General features: G+C 32.3%; 4 protein-coding genes across 5 annotated transcripts; 3 read left to right on the top strand and 1 right to left on the bottom strand.

Moving 5' to 3' along the window:
- Window positions 1-9,880: 9,880 nt before the first annotated feature.
- On the bottom strand, window positions 9,881-10,924 carry LOC133778926 (uncharacterized). The gene is made up of 3 exons (XM_062218937.1): window positions 10,726-10,924; window positions 10,525-10,647; window positions 9,881-10,401 (listed from the first exon to the last, which is right to left on the bottom strand). Exons 1-3 carry the CDS (start codon window positions 10,922-10,924, stop codon window positions 9,881-9,883), a joined length of 843 nt encoding a protein of 280 aa, XP_062074921.1.
- A 1,435-nt stretch (window positions 10,925-12,359) lies between these two features.
- Window positions 12,360-15,202, top strand: LOC133778925 (uncharacterized). The gene is made up of 3 exons (XM_062218936.1): window positions 12,360-12,411; window positions 13,789-15,006; window positions 15,105-15,202. The coding sequence occupies exons 1-3, from the start codon at window positions 12,360-12,362 to the stop codon at window positions 15,200-15,202; spliced, it is 1,368 nt and encodes a 455-aa protein (XP_062074920.1).
- A 118-nt stretch (window positions 15,203-15,320) lies between these two features.
- LOC133778924 (uncharacterized) lies at window positions 15,321-16,268 on the top strand. Its single transcript, XM_062218935.1, has one exon. The coding sequence runs from the start codon at window positions 15,321-15,323 to the stop codon at window positions 16,266-16,268; it is 948 nt and encodes a 315-aa protein (XP_062074919.1).
- A 2,384-nt stretch (window positions 16,269-18,652) lies between these two features.
- LOC133834586 (RNA polymerase sigma factor sigE, chloroplastic/mitochondrial) lies at window positions 18,653-22,085 on the top strand. 2 transcript variants are annotated; one of them, XM_062264251.1, is made up of 6 exons: window positions 18,653-18,799; window positions 19,480-20,312; window positions 20,436-20,582; window positions 20,725-20,961; window positions 21,179-21,442; window positions 21,551-22,085. In XM_062264251.1, exons 2-6 carry the CDS (start codon window positions 19,548-19,550, stop codon window positions 21,746-21,748), a joined length of 1,611 nt encoding a protein of 536 aa, XP_062120235.1. In that variant the 5' UTR covers window positions 18,653-18,799; window positions 19,480-19,547; the 3' UTR covers window positions 21,749-22,085. The 2 variants fall into 2 exon arrangements, with proteins under 2 accessions (XP_062120235.1, XP_062120236.1); XM_062264252.1 differs by lacking the exon at window positions 18,653-18,799 and adding an exon at window positions 18,828-18,845.
- The last annotated feature ends 921 nt before the right edge of the window (window positions 22,086-23,006 follow it).

The following is a 23,006-nucleotide window of genomic DNA, read 5'->3' as shown; positions in this document are numbered from 1 at the left end:
AACATAATTATTGTTTAATTATGTGTAATTAATTAATTAAGAATTAATTAATTATTTGATTTATCAAAAATATAATTAATTTGGAATTAATTTATTTTTGGGATTTTTGGTATTTAAATAATAATAAAAATTGGGAAAAATCACATGCCTGCACATGCATGTGGTAAACGTGTGGCACAGTGCACAGGCACTGTGCACAGGCACTGTGCTACATGCATAAGAGATGGACTGAGTCTCTTGATTCCACAATTTTAGTTATTTAAATATTAAATAAATAATGAGATATTTTAATATGATTAAAATATTATTATTTAAACAAAAATCTGATAACTGATCAGTTATTTTGAATTTGTTTCAAAAAACAAATATTTTAATATATTGGATATATTAAATATAGGATATCAGTTTTCACAGAACGTAAGTTTTCAGGGATAGAAAAATATCTAGGATTCTCTCAGAGAAAAGAGAACAGTGACAAAAACAAAGGTCATTGTTCTTCACAAAACCTAGGTCTAAACTTTATCAGATCTCATGTGTTGAGAACATCTGATAAATAATTATTGCCTATTATTTGTATAGCGAGCCCACACTCGTCTTTTGTGGGCCTGAGAACATTTTGGAAGATCTTGGTGTGAGATCTCAAGGATTCAGCCATACGAAAAGATAGCAGTAAGGAAGGACCTGAGGTAATTTTTCTATTCTTGTCCTTGATTCAATATATATATGAGTGTGAAGAAGTAGATCTAGAAATCTTATGGGATTAATCTGACAATTTGATTGTTGTTCCACTGCGCATAATTTCTGATTTGATCAATAAAAACCAACAGTTTTCTTGTAGTGAAATCGCACCGCCTGCACCGCAAACACCCCTACCCACTACTCTACACTTACGCTATGTTTGGTAGGAAAGATGGAAATTATGATGGATGAAGAGTAGGATGGATGGATATGATAATTGCTCTCATTTATGTTGTTTGGTATTAGGGGTGTAGTTGGACAGATGGAGAGAAAATTAATTATTAAAATTACAATTTTATTATTTTAATATAAATATTTATTATTTAAAAAAAATACATATATGTCATTTACATAGTATTTTTTAACTTTTTCTTTGATCCTTTCATTTTTGGAGGGATTAAATCTTAAGCTTTGGAGAGAGAAGGTATCCCTCCATCTTTCCTCTCTCCAAACAAAAGGATTTAACCTATCCTTCCACTACTGTCCCTCCACCCCTCTCCTTTCACTCATTTCTCCTCCCTACTAAACATAGTGTTAAGATTTTATGAGTGTAAGAGTGTTCTTTATTTTCTTCTTTGCTTTTATTTCATTTTCTAGTCTTTATATTTACTTATTATTATTGTTTTGAGTTGTATCTTTTCTTCACTATATCATTCTTTCTTCTTATTTACAAGTATTTTTATTTAAAATTATAATATGTATTTGATCAATCTTCCAGACCAATTTGTATTTCTTGCTTAAAGTTGTATCTTGGTTTCATATTTCCATAAGATTTTTGCCTTCAACTAATTCAGACTAGAGGATTCCATGCCCATGGGCAAAAAGCTAAACATTCGCTCTTAGGTTAGTTTAATGTTTAGCTTTCTAATATCTTTATTATTTGAATATTAAAGCTAATTTAATATATACGAATAAATAAAAATTAAACATAACAAATTTTCAAATTTTTGCCTTAAAAAGTTTAGGAAAATTCTATAAGTGAAAATTACATTTAATATGGTTTTTTTAATAAAGTTTTAAAAAATATGGCTTTTTTTTACAAGTATTATTTTATGGCTTTTTAAAACTTATATTTTCTTCTATGGGATTTTTTCCCCATATTTTTGTAAAAAATCATTATTATGCCATATTTAAATTTCTAATTATATTTATAAATGTAGAAGGGTAATTATGTAATTTCGTTTGTAGAAGGGTAATTATGTAATTTTCTATTCATTTATTTAACTTATTATATTATGTGGAAAATTTTATCTTTTTAGTTTTTTAGTATTTATTTTTAATTTTATTTTATATAAGTTAATATTTACTTTTCAATTTTTTACCTTATATTCTGTTCGATTTCACCAAAGGGTTTCAACCTTTCTTCTTCTCCAACAGTGGCCGAACGGCGTTAGCGATCAGTGGTCGTCGCAGGCGAACGGTGGTCATTGGGCATAGGTGTTTGGTGGTTTGTCATATGTGTAAGGATGCACTCCTATTCTTTTGTGTTTCCATTTATTAGGATTATATTTCCTTTTGGTTTTACACACCCCCACACACACACAGTTACCTTCTCCTTTTGTATTAATCATATAGACAATGCCGGTAGTACCCAGTTATTTGGCTGAGCTTCTCATCTCTGATTGAAATCTTACTTTTTGTGTTGAAATTGCAGTCAGCAGCTTGCTTGTTTTGATCATCAATTTCGTTCCAGAGATCTAATTGGTGTTTCTGGGGTGAGATAAAATGTTGCATGCTGTCTGTGTTCTATTATTTGATGTACGGTATACTGGCTTATGATGCCCATTCTCAAGTCATCCCACTTGAGGTTGTTTTTACAGCTTGCAAGAGTGGTAACTTTGATTTGGCAAATAAGGAAGTCAATAACATTATTGTGGAGGGATATCATATATGTGAAACACCCCAATTTTTAACACCCACCATTTCAGTTCCAATTTTTAACATCCCAATTTGCTTTCTGATTTAGAAAAGAAAAAAAAAACAAACAAAATCTTCACATATATAGATAAATAATTAAAAGACAAGAGTTAAATAAAAAAGCATTTTTATATTCGATTTACATAACAGTGTTTTTTCTTTGTTTCATAGTACAGTTTTGTTAAATGAATTTGTGGCATTTGTTTGTTGTGTGCTAGTATGTGATATTCTTTATTGTTGTGTTTAGATTCAATTAGTAATTCGGTATCAATTGAACTGACCTAAGGATATTTATGTAGCTTTGCTAGTGTCAACTATTTTTGCTCTGAAAAAGGCTTTATACAGATATGTTGCATTGCATGAATTATACCCTTGATTGGAGGTTTTAATTTCACTTTAATGATTGAGATTTTTATGTGTTTTCTGTTTGTGTAGAAATGGTTCAAAAGGGAAGGGATGCTGGCTCTTCTAAGTCCTATGATCAGGGTGGACCCTCATTAAAATTGCGACGTTCTTCTTGAAGTCCTGGGGGAGGATCTGTGGATCTATGATTATCGATGAGATAAACAATCAGGTATTTTAGTTTCTTATTTTTCCTATTTCAATGTTGTTTTTTTTCTTAGTTGGGTGTTTAGTCATTTTATAGTGAACAAATTTTTATATGCTCAGTAACCGGTTTCTATTTTTTTTTTCATTTATTGTGATTTATTTATATTTCTTTCTATTATAGGTAATTGGTTCCATTGAGGTTATTGATATTTTAATTGTGTTGTTTAAATGTTAAGGTAACTGGTTACTTTGGTAAATAATTTGTTCCTTTTTTAGAGTGTTTGTTTTTAATAATTCTAAGTGATCATTTATTTGTGATTTTTAACTGTTCTTGTTTCTATATTTGATATGTTTTTTGTTTGTATAGGTTGTATGCTTTTTTCATGTGTTGTGTAATTTTATAGGTAACTGGTTACTTGTAGGATGTAACTAGTTACCCTTCAAGTGTATGCATTTTCATGTGTTGTTTAATGTTTAAGGTAATTGGTTACTTGTAGGATGTAACTGGGTTTTTTTTTTTTTGAGATTAGTTGTTTCTAATTCTGCTACATAATCATTTTTATTACTGATTTTTTATTGTACTTATTTTAATTTTGATTTTTTTTAATTGTATATGTTGTAATGTAGCTGGTTAAGTTTTAAAGTAACTTGTTTCCTTAGATGTGTATGGTTTTTTTAATGTGGTAGCAATTATTTATTTTAATTTTCCTTTTTGTGGTATTTGTGTTCTATTTTATTCAGGCTATCCATTATATGATCAAACCAGAGTTTCGGTTTGGAAGTAAGGTTCAGCAATGGAATAAACAAGAAGTTATAGCTGATTTGAAAAAAGTCTTAACCAAGAAGCAGAAGGCTATGTTTAGAAGGACTCATTTTGGTCATTTTTTGGATTTGCCAAGTACTGCATGACAAGCACAGCTTGTACATAGTGTTTTGACGAGGGAAGTTCATCAGGAAAAATAAGAGTTTGAGTTTTGGTTTAAGCTTGGTGATAAGGTAGTGAGGTTTTCTATTAGTGAGTTTGGATTAATTACTGGGCTAGATTGTGCTGGTAGTGTTGATTTAAGTATGTTTCCTGATGGTAAAAAAGGTTTTAGGAAAGAATTTTTCCCTGGTGTTAAAGAGAATGACAAAGTTAGCAAAAATGAAGTTAGTAATCTTTTTAATTCAGAGAATTTTAATGCTATGGGGGATGAGCTTGTTGTGAAGTTGGGTATTGTCCACTTTTTGGCTGGTTTTTTGTTTAGGACCCAGAATGAGACAAGGGTAGACAACAAGTTTTTTTTGGTATGGTTGATTGTGAGATTTCCATGTTGAAAAAGTGTGCATTTGGCAAACTTTTGTGACAAAGAACTAGGTGTTATATGCGCTCTGCTTTAAAAGAGAGGAATGCTCTTTACATGAAGATTCCTAGAAAAGCAGATGGGTCTCTTGATAATTGGAGTTATAAGTGTTTTGGTTTTCCTCTTGTATTCCTTATATGGATTTACGAGACACTTCCAATTTGTTCATCGTTTTTATGTCGGAGGATTGGTTCTTCATTTCCAAGGATATTGAATTGGCATAACAAGGATAGTGTAAGTTATTAAGAAGTTCTTAAGAAAGTCTTTATAGATGAGAATGTAGTTTTTTTCCTCTTGTTGTTTTGTGTTGTATTTTTATATCTGTTATATTTGTTTTATATTTGTAAGTAACTGGTTACTTCTCATTTTTATAGTTTTTTTATTTCATATTTAATTATTGAAGCTTTTTGTTGATATTCATGTTATTTTTATTTGATTCTATTTTTTTTAATTTAATGCAGTTTTATGTCAATATTGTCGTTCCTAATGCGGAAGAAAAGAAATTGGGTATCTTGAAAATTTTATCATTTCAAAGTGTATTCTGTCCAACACCACCACCTATAGGTGAGGACATTCCACTATCGGAGATGCCTTTGTTGAGGCCTGAACTCTTTCTTCCAAAGAAGCATTTGGAGGTTTGTTTTTTTTTTCATTTTTTTAAAAACCCTTTTTTATATGTGATTATGTTTTAATGTTTTTGTCATCTTGTTAAATTGTATGTAGGATCAATATAACAAGGGGCTCCAAGATCAAATCAAGGAGTTACATGTAAAGCTGACTAAAGTTCAAGCTTCCCAAAAGTTGATTATTGGTGAACTTGGTTCTTTGAAGAAAAGTTTTGAAGCTGATTTTGCTACAGCTATCAGTTTTCTTGTAGACATTAAGTCTGATGTGTCTGTCAAAACTAATGGTGGAGATTTATATTTTGAAAATCAAATGGACTTTGACCATGTTTCTCAAGTAAACCGTTTCTTGTGTAATTGTCTGTTCCTATATTATTTGTTGTATATCTTGATTAAATATTTCATTGCTTTTCTACAGGATTATATTTATGATGTTTGTGTAGGGGGTACCAAGATGTTGAAGTTGGTGAAAAGTTGGGGGCCGATTTGGAGCATTCTGTGAAGTTGCTTCAGATTTTGTTACTCATGTTAAGGTATGTTGTTTTAATCACATTTTGTCTAAGGAAGTAGTTTGTTTTTTATATTTGTTATAAATTTTAAATTTTTTCCTTTTTGTTTTTGCAGAGTCAATCTAACGAATCCTCATTGCTATGCTTGTCTCCTTCAACTCCTACATTTCATGTGTTAAATGCAATGTGGAACATGATAAATGAGTCTACTAAGAGACCATTAAAAGATAGTAGTAATATGGAGGATAAGAGCAATTGGTCGATTGTTGTTTATGATTCTTCAAGGGTGTCTGATCCTGTGACTATTTTGCCTAAGAAAAGAGAGGCGAAGCCAAGTGCTGTGGTTAAGTCTCCTTTCGTGAAAAAGTTTGGTTCTTCTGAAGATGAAGGTAAACACAAAAGAAAGAAGACTATATTGGATAATATGTGTTCCTTTTCTAATGATCTTGGTCATAATCACACTGAAGAACAAGCTTCTAAGTTTCATAGTTGGATTGAAACTAAAGTCAAGCACAATAACAAGTATGTACAATTTGTTTTTTTTTTAAATTTGGTTTTGTGTGTGTACGCCCTAATTTTCCCACGGGCTGATTAACGAGCTGAGATACGGCCTAATCATGACTGACATCCCCAAGACCGGAGCTGCCATCATAAGATCCTACCTCCTTAGCTCGAGGTAACCCAAGGGTTCGCCAAGATTGCTTAAGGACTGAGTCTGGACTCTGAAGGCCGCAGGTCGAGGTAAGCATCCAGCTCGTGGTACGAGCTAGAGTTGGAGGCTGTGACCTTTTATAAAGTCAACCACGCAAGGTAAACGTGCATATATCAAACATCACGTGTCTGATATACCCCTGACTTCTCGGACACGCAGCATGAACGTGCGTAATCAGACACCCACGACTGGGTTGGGCCGTGCGGCCCATTATCCCCATACCTATTGATTTGACCACACTTATGTGTCAGGTTTAGGAATTAATCATGAATGTCACAGAGTTGACATGATAGGTAAGAAGGTCACGGGATGACCTTCTTACCAACTCTCAGGTGCATTCTCCTATAAATATGGAGACCCTGGGAGTTACAAGAGGTTGGATTCTATTGTGTAAGAAATACCCTGTAAAAGAATACCAAGCGTATAGCAATAATATTGACTGGTGGAGTAGAATGATTTTAACCTTTGAACCACCTAAAAAACGTATTTTGTGTCACCATTCCATTTCCAAGATCATTCATCTATTTCGGTTCAACATAAGCACTAATCCCTTCCTCTTTCTTTTCTTAATTACCTGTTGGCGAAGACCGCGTCAATAGTGTGATATTGTTTGTTTCATTTTCTAAAAATTGTTTGGTTTTTTTGTTTTTTAGGTATAAGAAATATGATGATAACAAGGTTGAGCCATCGATCGATTTCACTTTCATTTTTATTGACAAGAAGACTTGGTTCTACCGTTTGTATTATCCTGGGCAGTTTGTTGATTCATTAGTGAGTTTCTTTTCTTTTTATGTTGTGTTTTTCATTTTAAAAAAATTATTTGATGTGCTTGAATTCTATATTACTGTGTTTTGATGGGGTAACTAGTTCCCACAGTCTTTTTTTGTGTTTCAACGATGTGTAACTGGTTACCCAAATGTATAATCTAGTAGTTTAGCTGGGGTAACTAGTTACCACAGTCATTTTTTGTGTTGCAATGCTTTGTGTAACTGGTTGCCCAAAGGTATAATTTTGATGTTTAGCTGATGGTAACTTATTACCCAAACTTTTTATTTTGTTGTGCAGCTGAGTGGAACTGGTTACCTTTTGTTTTTTAATTATGTTTTGTTGTAAGTGGTAACATGTTTCTTCATAGTGGTCTTATAAGCATTTATTTTTTTTAAATGCAGCATATTGATGTCATGGTGTATTATTTGAGGAGAAAGGTTAAGCTGTCAAAAGGTTTGATAAGGAGGGTCTCTACTACTGATAGTTGTTTTGGCCAAAATATTGTGTTCATGTATGAGAAATTTGAGAAATCAGGCAGTGGTACATTTAACATTGATGACAGTTGTGTTCCTTTGAAGATTATGAGGGGCAAGTCATTGTTTTGCAACACTCACTGGAATCTACTTGATCATGTTCTTATGCCTGTTAATGTGAAGGATCTTGCTCATTGGCTTTTGCTACGTGTTGACATAAAGAGGAGGTTACTCATTTTTTATGATTCTATGTCGGGGGCGAGGCATGAAAATTTGAGTTTACCTGTAATTGGAGCATTTTCTATAATGCTTCCTCTTCTATTGGAGAAGATTGGTTTTTATGATCGTCCCGGCATAAATATTGATATTAGTCCTTATGATGTTGCTGAGAATGATGCTTTACAATTGAGTATTGCTAGAGGCATTCCTCAACAAGTTGATTGGTGAGTTTTTTTAATTTTTTTTAAGTTTGTTTATCTTGTTTGTTTCTGGTTTTGTTTTTATGTTCTTAGTTTTTTTATGTGTTTGTAATATTGTAGCGATTGTGGGGTTTTTACAACGTATTTTGCCGAGCAATTAATTCTTGGAAAGGAAAATGAGATGTCAAAAGAAATTGATACTCAGTTGCTTCGCCAAGACATTGTTGTTAGCTTGTATTTTCATGGGAAGAAGAAACAAGAAGATGGATATTTGACTAGCGATGAGTTTAGTGAAAAGCTTTTGGATAGGTTGCAGAAGAGGAGGAAGACTGCTGCATAGGTTATTTAGGATGTTTTAGGAAAGGATATTAGACTTTTTTTATTTTGTCTATACTCTAGACCAGATCAGCTTTTGGAAAGGATATTTGACTTTTGGAAATGATGACCAATAGTTAGTTTGATACTTGTATATGTTAAATTGCTACTATTGTAAGACCTTGGTTACTTAAGAATATTATATATATATATCTTTTTATCTTTTTTTTGTTATTTATCTGTATATATTTACTTAGTTTTTTGGGGATATTCTAATGGTAACCAGGTACTTTGTTGGTCTTTATCTTATATACAAAAGTGTAGCTGGTACTTTTAAAGCAACTAAGATATGTTAATGGTAATCAGGTACTTAGTTTGGTCTTCGTCTTTTATATAAGGGGTAACTGGTTACTTTTGGTGTTTGTTGATTTTGATATTCTTTTTCTTTTTTGTGGCAAATGTTAGAGCAAAGTACCTACTTTCTTGTTTTTTTTTTTTTTTGTATTTCATGTTTAATAATTATATATAATAATATTCAACTTTTTTAAAGCAACTGTGATATACAAAGCAATTGAGATATAATAACTAGGTACCCAGTTGGGTCATCATGTTATATACAAAATGGTAACTGGTTACCTGTTACCCAGAATATTATGTTTAATTTTTATAAAACATGTTTTCTTGGTGTTGGTTGCATAAATATTTAATAGACATAAAAAAAACCAACAATTTATTCTAAAAGGAATTTTATATGCTTTGTGTAATCATTCAATGTATTTGAATTTGTAACAGAGTTATTATAATACTCAATAACAATGTATGAATATGAAAGTCACTCATTTAATGAATGAAGCTATGATAGGGTTGTTTTGATGTAATATATCAAGCTATGAGTTTTATTTTTTCTACTTGTTTGCCTTGTCAATTGGTGGATTCCTGCAAGTCTTCTTGCTATGTCCTGGTTGGCCACATTTCCCACAAGTGATTATCACTTTTGGTTCTCCTCTTGAGCTTATTCTTTTCTTTCTTGGTCTTCCTGCCAGGATTGTTGCCTTTGGAGGTAGCACCACTATTTCTAAGTGTTGTGGGAGATTCCATTCATCTTTATGGGACAAAGGATGAACATTTTCTTCATACATTGCTTTCAAAGTTTTTGTTTTGTAAAACTTTGCACAGTAATCTTACACTCCCAAATTTCTCTTTGCAATTACAGCGACTGCATACCCACAAGGCATTTCATCTTCTTGAAACCTATTACATGTACATGTTCTATTGTGTATATTTACTGTGAAATTGGTCCCCTTTTCATCACGAACTTAATATTCTATTGGGTTGAAAGGCAAGACCTGAAAATAGTTTTGTCATGAATTAGAATAAAATAATAAACATTTATGTACAATTAATGTTGAAGGTATCCTATTCCCACTCTGTGTAGCTTATTGTTTTTTTTTTTGCTGTTACGCAAGGTAACTAGTTACCATTCACTGATTAATAAAAGCATAGTAAGAATAAGTTTAGTTGCATATCTCATACTTCATTTTTGAAACAATGTCATGTCTCAACTCATTTTCTGTTGCTGTAGACACTTTTGTGAATGTTCCATTTGCATTATTTGAGTTGTTCCAAACCCACTTTTGAACCAAACTTCTAAGACATTCAATCAAGATATCAGTAGAGAGATTTCTTGCAGCTTTTAGTGCAACGTTGAGCGATTTTGCGATGTTTGATGTCATCATGGTGTATCTTTTTGTTGGAGAGTATGATCTTGCCCAAGTTTCATACTTGGCTTTCTCTAAATAGGGTCTAATGTGTTTGTCAAGTCTATCAAGACTTCTCATGTAGTGTTCACATTCTGTTTTTGTGTATGCTTTTGCTGCTGCAATGAAATTCATTTGTAGCTCTTCTCTATGGTTTCCATACTTGCTTTTCAAATTATTGAGCAAGTGATACATGCAAGCTCCATGGAACGCATTTGGGTACACTATATGTACTGCATTCTCCATGCTCTTGTGTTTGTCGAAAACAATAGCCAATCCTGTGAAGGTAACCAGTTACTTTTATAAGATACTAAAAGAAATAGCATGTAAGTGTGTATTGGGTTTGGGTAACCATTTCCTTTTTCTATGTAAACCATATCATATAATTGAAGTTATCATACCTTTGTGTTCTCCATATGTGTCTCTCAGTTTGGAGAAGAACCAAAGCCAAGAGTTATCATTTTCTGAGTCTGCTATTCCAAAAGCCAAGTCAAAAATGTTGTTGTTTGGATCTAATGTTGATGCTGAAAATAGGGTGCCGCCATGTGCATTTTTTAAGAAAGTTCCATCAACAACAATGATAGGCCTCAAGTATCTCCAACCTTTGATTGAGTTAGAGAAAGCTATGCATATGTATTTGAATCTATCTTCATTATCTGTGAGTAGATGTGTTACTATTCCTGGATTTGCTTGCTTCAAGATGTAAAGATATATTGGCAACTTTTGATATGAATCATCGGGGTTCCCTCTTACTAGAAGCAAAGCTTTTTCTCTTGATCTCCATGCTTTTGTGTATCCCATGGTTACTCCAAAGTCATCATTCATGATGTCATTTGGAGTATAATTTCTTTTGATTGACTTGTACTTATTCTTTATTAATTCCCCAATTATGATGCTTTTTGCTTGCCTATGATCCTCCATAACAATTTCAATAGAGCAAGTATGATTTGGAATGCATTTTCGTACCTTGAATAAATCTTGATTTCTGTATTTAGAAGCTCTCATAAACCAGCTGCATGTGTCATCTGCGCAGGTAACCAGGTACTTTCTCGGTTCTGATCTTTTTGTTTTGAACTGGAAGTTATGTAGCATTGCATAGTAGCTAAGAGCTTATTTGATTGTGTTCTTGTCCTTGCTCTATTTTGTTCACTCTGCAATCATATATTACTATTTCAATTTCCTCCAATTTTTTTTTTCTTTTTGTATTGTCTTCATTTATAAAATCAGCTACTTCTTCAGCAAGGTGAGGTATGTATGCCACATTGATGCCCTCATTTGTTGTGCTTGACATTCATTATTCAAGTAACATATGTTCATTGATGGAAGCTTTGTTTGCTTGCATTAATAATGTTCCCACCTCCATTTCTTCTGCTGGAGCTTTCTGATTTGCTAGTTGAAGAAGGTTATTTTCATCACTTGATTCTTGAACTATATTCACACACAATGGTAAGTCTGTTATTTTTTCAGCAACTTTTTTCTTTATTTTCATGTAGAACAACACTGAATTATCTATTTCAATCTTCATTGGTGGTGTTCCTTTGGCTACTTAATAATAAACTTCAATGCTTGCTCTTGTTTCCTTTATCTCCTCTTTTACCAAATTCACTAAGTTGTCAAAAGAACAATTTGGTGGAATCAATATTCCAGTCATTGTGTACCATTCGTACTCGTTTTTTTCATTCCACTTGCCTCCAAATTGAACCAAAGAAGTAGTATTTTCCATACCTGTAAAATTTTGTAAATTTTTAAGGAGTGAATTGGGTGTAACTGGTGAAGGTAACTGGTTACTTTAGTCTGCAATTACATACGTTACTGAAAAACTTAATTGGAAAAAAATGACAGTTTTTCAAGATAACTAGGTTGTTACTAAATGTTTTGACATTTAGAATTCAGACCAATATCAAATGTTTTTTTTATCGAAAAGACAAAGTTGAATTTAAAATAATCACAGGTCTTGTTTTTTGTATATTTTTGGTCAATCAATGTAACCATATTAGTAGGTTTAATTATTTTTTTCAAGTTTTAAGTTAATTTTTTTTTTTTAAATGCACATCATGAACTTCATCATTATCATTATAATCTGTAAAATAGCTATGAGAAAATGATGAAATCAATGGTTCCATATTATGTAGAAGAATTAGGAATTTAATAGATTTGAAGTTGAAGAAAATGAGATTAAAATATTAATTGACAGAGCAAGATTTTACAAACCTGATTTTCTTGGATGCTTTGGACGATGGAGAAGCACGTCGTCGGAGATGCACGTTGCCAGAGATGTGGAAGAGTATGTATGTTGTTGATGCACGATGAGAAGCAGAACTGACTATATGAAGTCGATTATTTCTGGAGATTGTCGATCGGAGGTGGCTGGAGGTTTGGGATTGTAGCTGGAGTTGATTTTGATCGGATCTTGAGGTTCTCTTCAAGGAGTTGCCGGAGATGGGTGTTCTTGCTGAAGAAAAAAAATTATGTTGGGGATGTTTTTGATCGACTCAAATTTCAGCGTTAGAGTATTTGCAACTTTAATTACAATAGTACCTTCTTCATGGCTGATTTGTTTGTTTATTTTTTTTTTTAATATGGGATAACTTTTCCCATAATCTGATTTTTTTTTAATTAAATTTGTCCATACAAACTAATCATAGGCGGACCTACCTATTACCCAGGGGGGGCAATTGCCCCTGCTGACTTTTCCAAATCCCTTTTAGTTATTTGCTAAAAATATAAAACTTTAATGCCAATTACTTCAATCACGTGTAGTGCCCCCCCTCAAATATCTCAAAAAGTAACTTTCTACATAAATTAAAAATAATAATAATATAATACTTCAAAAAAAATAATAATATAATAATATAATAAAATAAACTCTTAAACTTCTATCAATACACATCTTTCCACTCACACCACCTTTTTCTATCTATCACTAATCATTTTCAGACTATCACACTTCTCTATAATCCTACTACTCTCTCTCTCTAATCTTTATTATTTTTTTTTATCTTCTAACATATCACTTATCAGTTCTTTATCTTCTAACATTTCTCTATAATGCTAATTACTTCTAATCTATTCCCTGTACGAATCTTTTAACTCAAAGTCTCAAAGACTAAAATCTAAACCTACTCCAAGACTCCGTGACTAGATCTGGGACCACATTTTCAAAAGGTAAGTTTATAATATATAATATAATATTTTACTTTTTAGAATATTTGATGCTTAGACATTGGAGTTATCTTTAATTCTTTATCTATATTGCAATTTTCAATAGGTTTTAAATAGACAGTAATTTTTTTTTCAGTTAGTTTCAGATGGGCTTTGAATTGAAATGCATGCCCATTTTTCTTATTGTTTTGGAAAATTTATTTTTGATTACTTATCCTAAAAAAAGCCAATAAATTGGACAAGAATAATATATAAATATAACAGATCATAGATTGGATTTATATTAATAGACAAATTGACATTAATTTATTAACAATTAATATATATGTAATATGTTTATGTTTATGTGCTATATATATATTTGCAGCTTTATAATTATAATTATGCCTCATTGTCCATGTTTCTTCTATAAACAAATTATTCAATATAGACCATTATTAATATATTTTATAGATAATAATTTCTTGTTTTATAAATTTATTTTTATTTCATATTTGAAACAGGTATGGAAAGATATTATAAAAGAATTGATCCAAATTTATCACATCCTCCGGCACCGAAAGTAGATATTGATTGCAGTACAAAAAGCCATTGCAGTACAAAGAGACATTGCATCTCAATTGATATGAGTGATCTTCCTACTGATCCTGGACTGCGAATTCCAATTTCAGATTATAGCCTGAATATTCAAGATCAAATTCGAAGACATTATTTGCAGCAAGGGCCTTGTCAACCAAAAAATCATAAATTTCTTCCGAAACTTTTTGGAGGCGTGGAGCGTCGGTTCAACATTGAATGGTATGATCAATGTCCTACTTGGTTAGAGTATAGCATCGATAAAAATTCCGCATTTTGTCTATATTGTTATCTTTTTAAGCAAAATAATGGAAAACAAGGTGGTGGTGAGATATTTGTTAGTAAGGGTTTTTCAAATTGGAAGAAAACAGAAACATTTGCAAATCATGTTGGAAAACATGATAGTTCTCATTACGAATGTTACAAGAAATGTGAAGCCTTGATGAATGAAAAACAACAAATTCAACACATTTTTGTCAAGAAAAACTACAAAGATCGAAAAAGTTACCGTGTTCGATTAACTGCATCAGTTGACAGTATTCGATTTCTTCTACGACAAGGTCTTGCATTTCGTGGTCATGATGAGTCTGAAGATTCTAATAATCAAGGTAACTTTCTTGAACTTCTAAATTTTTTGGCTGATCATAATGAGGAAGTTAGAGCTGTTGCTTTGAAAAATGCTCCTGAAAACCTTAGATTGACTTCCCCAAGGATTCAGAAAGACATTGTAAATGCATGTGCTATTGAAACAATTGATGTTATTATTAAAGACATGGGAGATGTTGTATTTTCTATTTTAGTTGATGAATCTCGTGATGTATCTATAAAGGAGCAAATGGTTGTAATGTTTCGTTATGTGGACAAGAGAGGGTATGTGATTGAACGATTCATAGGCATTGAACATGTTCCAAATACAACAACAATCTCACTAAAAATAGCAATTGATAAGCTATTTTCAAAGCATGGGTTGAGCATATCTAGACTACGAGGTCAGGGATATGATGGAGCTAGTAACATGAGTGGAGAATTCAATGGTTTGAAGAGTATTATCATGAAGGAGAATGAATGTGCTTTTTTTGTTCACTGTTTTGCTCATCAGCTTCAATTAGCACTCATGGGTGTAGCCAAAAAACATGATTTAATAGGTATTTTCTTTTCTTGTAATTATATATTAATACTTGTTATTTAATAAACTATGTAACTATGTTTCCATTTAATGATTTGTATTTAATAAAAAAATTAGGTACTTTTCTCACTGTGGTATCCAATGTGGTGAATATTGTTGGAGCATCATCTAAGCGTCGTGACATTCTTCGAGAAAAAAAGCTCAGAAGTCATTGAAGCCTTAAAAAGTGGACAACTTTCAAGTGGAAAATGCTTAAATCAAGAAAATGGGATTAAGCGTCCATGTGATACACGATGGGGATCACACTTTGGCACTTTGGTAAGCTTCACTATCATGTTTTCATCTATCCTTGATGTACTTGAGGAAATTACAAATGATAGTTTGAATAGTGACCAAAAATACGAAGCATCTATTATGTTACAAGTGGTGCAATCATATGACTTTGTGTTTAGTTTGCATTTGGTAAAAAATATACTTGGAATCACAAATGAGTTGTCGCAAGTCTTACAAAAAGGTGATCAAGATATTGTGAATGCCATGGATTTAGTTAAAGTATGCAAGGAGCAATTACAAATAATGAGAGATAATGGATGGGATTCCTTAGTAGAAGAAGTTTCTAAGTTTTGTGTGGAATTCAATATCGATGTTCTAAATATGGATGGAATGTATTGTGCTCACGGAAAATCACGACGTAGAGCTCCGAAGCTTACAAATTTTCACTATTTTCGTATTGATTTTTTCAACAGTGTGATAGATTTACAACTACAAGAGCTAAATAGTCGTTTTAATGAGGCTAACACTGAGTTGCTACTTTGTGTAGCATGTTTGTCTCCAAATAATTCTTTTGATGCTTTTGACAAGGAAAAGCTAATTCGTCTTGCTCAGCTCTATCCTCATGATTTTTCTACAGTGGATTTGAGGGTACTTGAATTTCAACTTCAAACTTATATTGATGATCTGCGTTCACATACTGAATTTTCAGAATTGAAAGGAATTGCTGACCTTTCAAAAAGATTAGTGGAGACAAATAAACATGAGGTATATCCATTGGTATATTTGCTTATTAAATTGGCATTAACACTCCCAGTTGCAACAGCTTCAGTAGAAAGGGCATTTTCAGCTATGAACATTGTGAAAAATCAAATGCGCAACAAAATGGGAGATGAATGGTTGAATGATAGCTTGACTGTGTATCTTGAAAAAGATATATTCAATACTATTGACAATGGGACTATTATTCATCGTTTTCAAAACATGAAAACTTGTCGAGGACAACGTTAAATATATGTGTTGAATGATTGCTTTATTTTGTTAACTTTTTGGAATATTGAGAATGCTTTTTAAGCATCGGTTTGAATGAGTTTGTAATAAATATTAACTTTTTAAATATTTGCACAGTAAATTAGTTTTTTTTTTTTTTTGTGGCATTGAGAGATTTTTTTTGTTGGAAATTTTTTTTTATGCCCCCCTAGTATCAAATCCTGGGTCCGCCACTAAAACTAATTAAACTTTAATTACCATATTTTTGCACTAAAAAGCCATATTTATGAAAAATCCCCATACTATAATAAGCAACAAGCCTTCATTGATCCGAATTCCATGGGTCGACCTGATGTATTCATCGGCCTTGTATCTGAAGTAGCTCAAGATACTGGGCCAAAAAGGATGGGCCTTGTAAAATATATGAACATCAAATCAAAGTCAAACAAAAATTAGGGAATTTTTAAAAAATATGGCTTTTATACCATTAATGTGCAAAAATATGGAGGTTATATTTTTCTTAATTTGTATGAGAAATTTATTAAAGAAAAAGTTAAAGTATGGGAAACACAATTAGTAGCTAACTAAAATATGGAAATGTCACATTTTTTTTATTATAGTTATTTTTATTTTAAAGGTTTTTTTTTGTAATTTTTTTCCATCATTTTTATTATTATTAATTTTTTTCTTTACTTGTTTTTTCTTCTATTTTTTCCTTTTTTTTTTCTACCAATTTTTTCCTTCATCTTTTTTTCTTTCCATTTTTTCAATCTTCTTCTTCTTTTTTTCATTTATTTATTTTTTTCTTTCATTTGTATTGTTTTGTTTTTTTTTTTCATATTTTTTCAGTTTTTTTTTTCATTTTATTTTTTCTTCATTTTTATATTTATTATTTTCTCCTTCCATTTTTTTTTATTTTTTCACACATATGAGCTTTTTTTTCTTCTTCCATTTTTTTTCATTTTTTTCTACCAATTTTTTCATTCATATTTTTTTTTCTTTTCATTTTTCCATTATTTTTCTTCTTCTTCTTTTCATTCTTATTTATTCATTTATTTTTTTTCATTCATCATTTTTTTTTTTTTTTTTCATTTTTGTACTTATTCTTTTCTCATTCTATTTCTTTTTTTTCTTCATTTTTTTCACACATATATTTTAACATTACATAATTATTCTAGTATTTTTTTATTTATTATCTTTTATTATTGTAATTTTTTTTATAGTTTTTTTCCACTATATGTAAAAAAAATTCAAATCAATTTTTTCAGCATTTTCTTTTTACTATAACACTTATAGGAATACCAAAATTTGGAAAGAAAACTAATAAAAATATAAAAACGTGAATGGGTAACTGGTTACCTTCACATTCTTTGTGTGTATATTTCTGAGGGTAACTGGTTACTTTCACGTTCTGGTGTGTGTATATTTATGGTTTCTTCATGGTAACTAGTTACTTATGTTACTAAAATCATAGTTACTTCTTCTTCCTTTTTTTATGAAGTGTTCTTATATTTTTTCATTCAAATTTGATGTTTCTTTTCATATTTAATATAAGTAACTCGTCACCCCTCTTAGGTAACTGATTACCTCTTTTATGGCAGAAAGTTACTCATCTTAGGATAACTGGTTACCCCTCCTGGTGCATGTTATTTAACCTAGCTCTAAGATTTTTTTTTAAGATCAATCAAGTAACTGGTTACCCTACCCAGAATTTGAAAAAAAAAATTACAATCTTAAAAAAACATGTTTATAATAAGTAAATAATAATTTTAAAAACAATTCATATTACAAAAAAATAAAAAATTTGCAAAACAACCAAAGAAAAATTTAATATAAAATTAGTAATATAAAAACAATTTAAAAAAAAAATAACCTAAAAAAATAATAATCAAATTACAAACACACCCTTCCAAATTTGATTAAGAGTAAAACTATGACATAAACCAACTTTTATACAAAAATATGGGAAAATAAACCCATAAAAGTGAAAATTCTTAAAAAAGCCATATATTAACTTTTTTTGAAAAAAAGCCATATTTTTGCATAAAAATGTAATTTCCTCCAAAAATTAATAAGTTAAAAACTTGGTTAATTTAATTTTTTTTTTTTTTGAAAGAAAAAACTTAGGGTTAATTTAACTGGCTCATGTTAAGCAACGTACAAAGTGGGCCCCACAAAGTAGGGAAATATTTTGTAAACCACTACCCCTATTTCTCCCAATTTTCAGAAATGTCATCCGAACGCTTCGCCAAATATCTTCTCCTCCACTCAGAACAGTCCACGTCGGAGCTTCACACAGATTGTGTTTATGCTCCAGCACTGGCCACGTCATTCTATTAAATTCATTTTCAGTACACCGCTGTCTACGTGTATGGTTTTTCAACCGTCGATCTCAGAACTCAAAATTTCTGACCGCTGGATACTTTAAGAAAATAAACTTGTGGATACCATAATTTACGTGCTCAACTCACGTCGATTCACTCTCCGAATTTAAGTTCCAGAATTTTCGAACTCAGATTCCAAAATCAGTGACGACTCGGCAACTCGGATCGGTCAGAGATTCTTAGCTTTTTTTTTCTTGAACAAATAAAAAAAAATGTATATATTTCAGTAAAATATTGGATTGTGTTTGTGTAAGAAAATTTTATGATGTTGCATTGAAAATGTTGTGTTTGAACCATTAATGAAGCTTTGAATTATGGTTTTTAAGTAGTTTTATGAAATAGTTTGGAAATGGGTCTAGGTGTCTGGTAGATCTAATAGCAACATTAGTTAATTTACTCTGTTAGGGTAGAGAACAGGAGTTGTACAATTTTGGTTTGAGGTAGTGTTTGCCTTTTCTTTTTGGCTACAGGGGTGTTCTCGATTTGATATCTTATTTCAAAGTAACAAGTTGAGTGTTCGGGTTTCAGATTAATGAAATTTTGCTTCCAAAAGTTAACTGATTAGCTCAATTATTATTTTTGTTTTTCTTGTTTCTCTTGCTTGAAAATTTATGATCTTGCCTAGAAAATGCTTTATTTCAGAAAAAATATTACTCTGACCGGGCAGGAATTGATGCACTTTTAATTCAATTACACAATTCATTCATTTTTGTGTGTTTGGCTAGAAAATTTATGATCTTTTCATAGAAAATTCTGTGTTTCAGGAAGAAGGGTGTTTTGAATTTAGTTTTTGTGACACTTGTGAAGGAAACATAATGTTTATACTAATTTTTGTTGCGTGGTTGTAGGAATTAAGAAAAAGGTAAGCTTAAGCTCAACCCTTTCATTTCTTCTGAGTCCTCAAAAGTAACTTGGCATGGGAGTTGTGACAGTTTCTAGCTCAGCTTCTCGAACCCATCTTGGATTAAGCACAAAATTCTCAACTCATCGATCCACACTGAAGAAGCCCTTGATTGTGGCATTTAAAGCTGATAAGCCTAATAAAACATCCTTGGTTTCATCTCACGAACCAATAATTTTGCCCATTGAACCACGCAAGGAGATTCAGAACAGAGTTAGGAAAGCTAAAAAACCTTCAAATCGGGTGAAAGCTACAGCTACAGATGAAGCTTCTACTAGTACCATGGAAGTGGATTACAATGAGGCCGCGGCCAAGCTTGAAAACATTTTCAAGCTTAGTCCTGCAACGACAGATGCAGATGTGGATGGTGCTGATAGCTTAATGAGTAGAGGCCGAAGGAGGAAGAGAAAGGTTAGTGAAGGTGATGGCAAAACAGGTAAGAACACTAGGGACACTACTGTGGTTAGGAATCGTACAAGGAAGGAGAGATTGAGTCTTGATAAAAGGATTGCATTGAAAAGGGCAAAGGAAGAGAACGAGGTTGTTTCCATTAAAAAGAGAAAAAACAGTTGGAAAGAAAAGAAAAATGAAGAGAAAGAGGTTGTTTCAGTTAGAAATAGAAAAGTTGATGAGACTGAAGATGAGAAGATTGAGAAGCTTGTGAGGGAGTATTCGGCCTCAACTGATTTGGTCAGCTTGGATTGGAAGAAAATGAAGATACCGCCAGTTCTTCCTTCTACGGAGCATACTTGGTTGTTCAAGTTAATGCAACCTTTAAAGGTAAGCCTTTTTTTTGTGCTAAATCTTAAAATAGGATCAGATGAACTAAAGTATTTCTCTTGCTGTGTCAATGTTTGGAGAATGCATAGTTTTTGGCTGCTAAATAACGTTTTTCCAATTTAGGAACTCCTCAAAGTGCAAGAGAATTTGCAATCTTCTATGGGGAGAGAGCCAACGGAGGGTGAAATAGCTGAAGCAACCAATATGAGTGTGGCTGAAGTTAAAAAAAAAATGGAGGTTGGCCGAGCTGCACGAAACAAGCTCATTAAGGTGAGCAAGACATTATGTTATGCTCCTTGCCCTCTGTGTAATGCATCTTGAATCTATGACTTATACATAAACAAGATCATGAGTTTATGTTGACAGTTTAGTTGGAAGGGAAATTGATTGGTGATTGTTTTTTCTGTTGCAGCACAACCTTCGACTTGTATTGTTTGTAATGAACAAATATTTTCAAGACTTTGCAAATGGTCCAAAATTTCAGGACCTCTGTCAGGCTGGAGTGAAGGGACTAATAACAGCAATTGATCGCTTCGAACCAAAAAGAAAATTCCGGCTTTCCACTTATGGGCTTTTCTGGATTAGGCATGCCATCATACGTTCCATGACAGTCTCAAGCTTTACCCGTGTTTCATTTGGTCTTGAATCTGTAAGCTCTTTTCCTATTTAAATTAGAATTCTTTTATTTTAGTTGACAGAAGCATATTTTTTCTGTTTGAATCCCTGGTTTTCATTCCCACGAAAACTAGATTAGGGAAAAGTTCCAATCTATTGTTCCCATGCCAGCATATTAAAGAAATCATTAGACTTTGTCACTTTGATGGCATGTTCTGATACTCATGACTCTTCTCATTCTATTTACGTAGGTAAGGGTAGAAATTCAGAAGGCCAAGCTTCAGTTGATGTTTGAGCTCAACAGATTACCAACAGAAGAAGAAATAGTTGAGAGGGTTGGCATTTCCCCTGAGAGGTACAACGAAGTAATGAGGGCCTCAAAACCTGTTTACTCACTTCATTCAAGGCATGCAGTTACACAAGAAGAGTTCATCAACAGTATTACTGATGTCGAAGGTGTGGAAGGCAATGATCGACGAAAACCCGCGCTTCTCAGGCTTGCTCTTGATGATGTGGTAATTACTTAATTATGTTCTATAACTAAGTATAGAATGATTGAGTTAAGCATCATATCGTGATTTAGAGAGTAAAGTCATCTCATGTTTTCAAATTCTTTCCTTCAGCTTGATTCTCTAAAGCCTAAGGAGAGCTTGGTGGTCAGACAGAGGTATGGACTAGACGGTAAAGGCGATAGAACACTCGGTGAAATCGCTGGAAACTTGAACATTTCAAGAGAAATGGTTAGGAAGCATGAAGTGAAGGCTCTCATGAAGCTCAAGCATCCAGCTAGAGTTGATTATCTGCGCCGATACATGGTCTAAGCGCAGTCCTTTACATTACGTGCCTTTCCGAACCATATATCTTTTCAATGTTTAGATGACACCGAACGTTATTTTATAGCTGTATATTGATGTAGCATAGCATATATAGTTAACTACATATGTAAGCGTAAGGTCAACAATTTGAAAATAAAGGAAGAGAGATTAACTAGTGAATATAGAAATTTTATTATACCATGTAATTTTGAGAATGTAGTTAAACTCATATTGCATAACATGGATGTAATATAACTGTTTCCTCTGTATATTTTTTTATGTTATACACAGATATATAGAAAATCTTCTACATAGACAGAAACATGTGTGGATTTTTTCTCAACTCAATAGTGAATTTGTTCGCTGTAATAGTTGATACTGATATATGTTTTTTTGGCTAGAACCATCGTTCAATTAACCTGGAGACAAAGTGGGATCATCCATGATCCCTCCCCATGGTAAATACCAACAAAACTAGTGATGATCTTGCCCTATTGGCCAAGTCATCCACATACTAAATGTTTTGTCTAGACATATAAATAATACTACAGAAATGGAAATAAGATACCATATGCATAATAGACAAATACAAGTTAGTTATCTTCCAGTCAGGTGTGCCCGAATTCCTGTTAATGGAGTCCATCGCTATCAGGCAATTTGAGTAAATGTGTATATCTTGCAGTCCCTCAGATTGAGCCCATTGTATATCTATGAAGATAGCATTGAACTCAGCCTCGGCAGGAGAACTCACTGTAGCCTGAGTAACATTAAATCGCCACCTTGGATTATCGTCTTTCCAATGCAGGACCACCAAACCCGCCATGCCTTCCCAAAAGGAGGCATCAACAACAAGCTTGTAATCAATATTAACATTGGTGGCTGTGATCCTTTGTCTAACTCACATCAAGTGGTGAGGAACGCAAGCTCTAGAGCCAAACTATATTCTGTAAACTTCTTGTTAATTGATAACAAAACAGCTTACACCGATTGAGCTTGTTGGCCACGTATAAAGGCGTTCCTCTGTCTCCAAATTTCTTAAAAAAAAGCAACCCAATATAGCATAGCAAGTCTTCTCTACCTTTCTTGCCTATCCAGTTACACAAAACCTCCAAAGTCTGGAGCATGTCCATCTGACTGAAGGTCTCAACACGAATTGGAAATTTACTGGTGAACCAGATAGCCCTGGCTAAAGGGCACATAAAGAAGATGTGCTTGGGTGTCTCTACTTCTTCCTCACTAAAACAACAGTTCTTTTGTTGAAGGA

Source organism: Humulus lupulus, chromosome 5 (assembly GCF_963169125.1).
Source record: "Humulus lupulus chromosome 5, drHumLupu1.1, whole genome shotgun sequence".
Classification (NCBI taxonomy): domain Eukaryota; kingdom Viridiplantae; phylum Streptophyta; class Magnoliopsida; order Rosales; family Cannabaceae; genus Humulus; species Humulus lupulus.
Note: the sequence above shows the minus strand (reverse complement) of the source record. Positions and strands in the feature narration are given on the sequence as shown.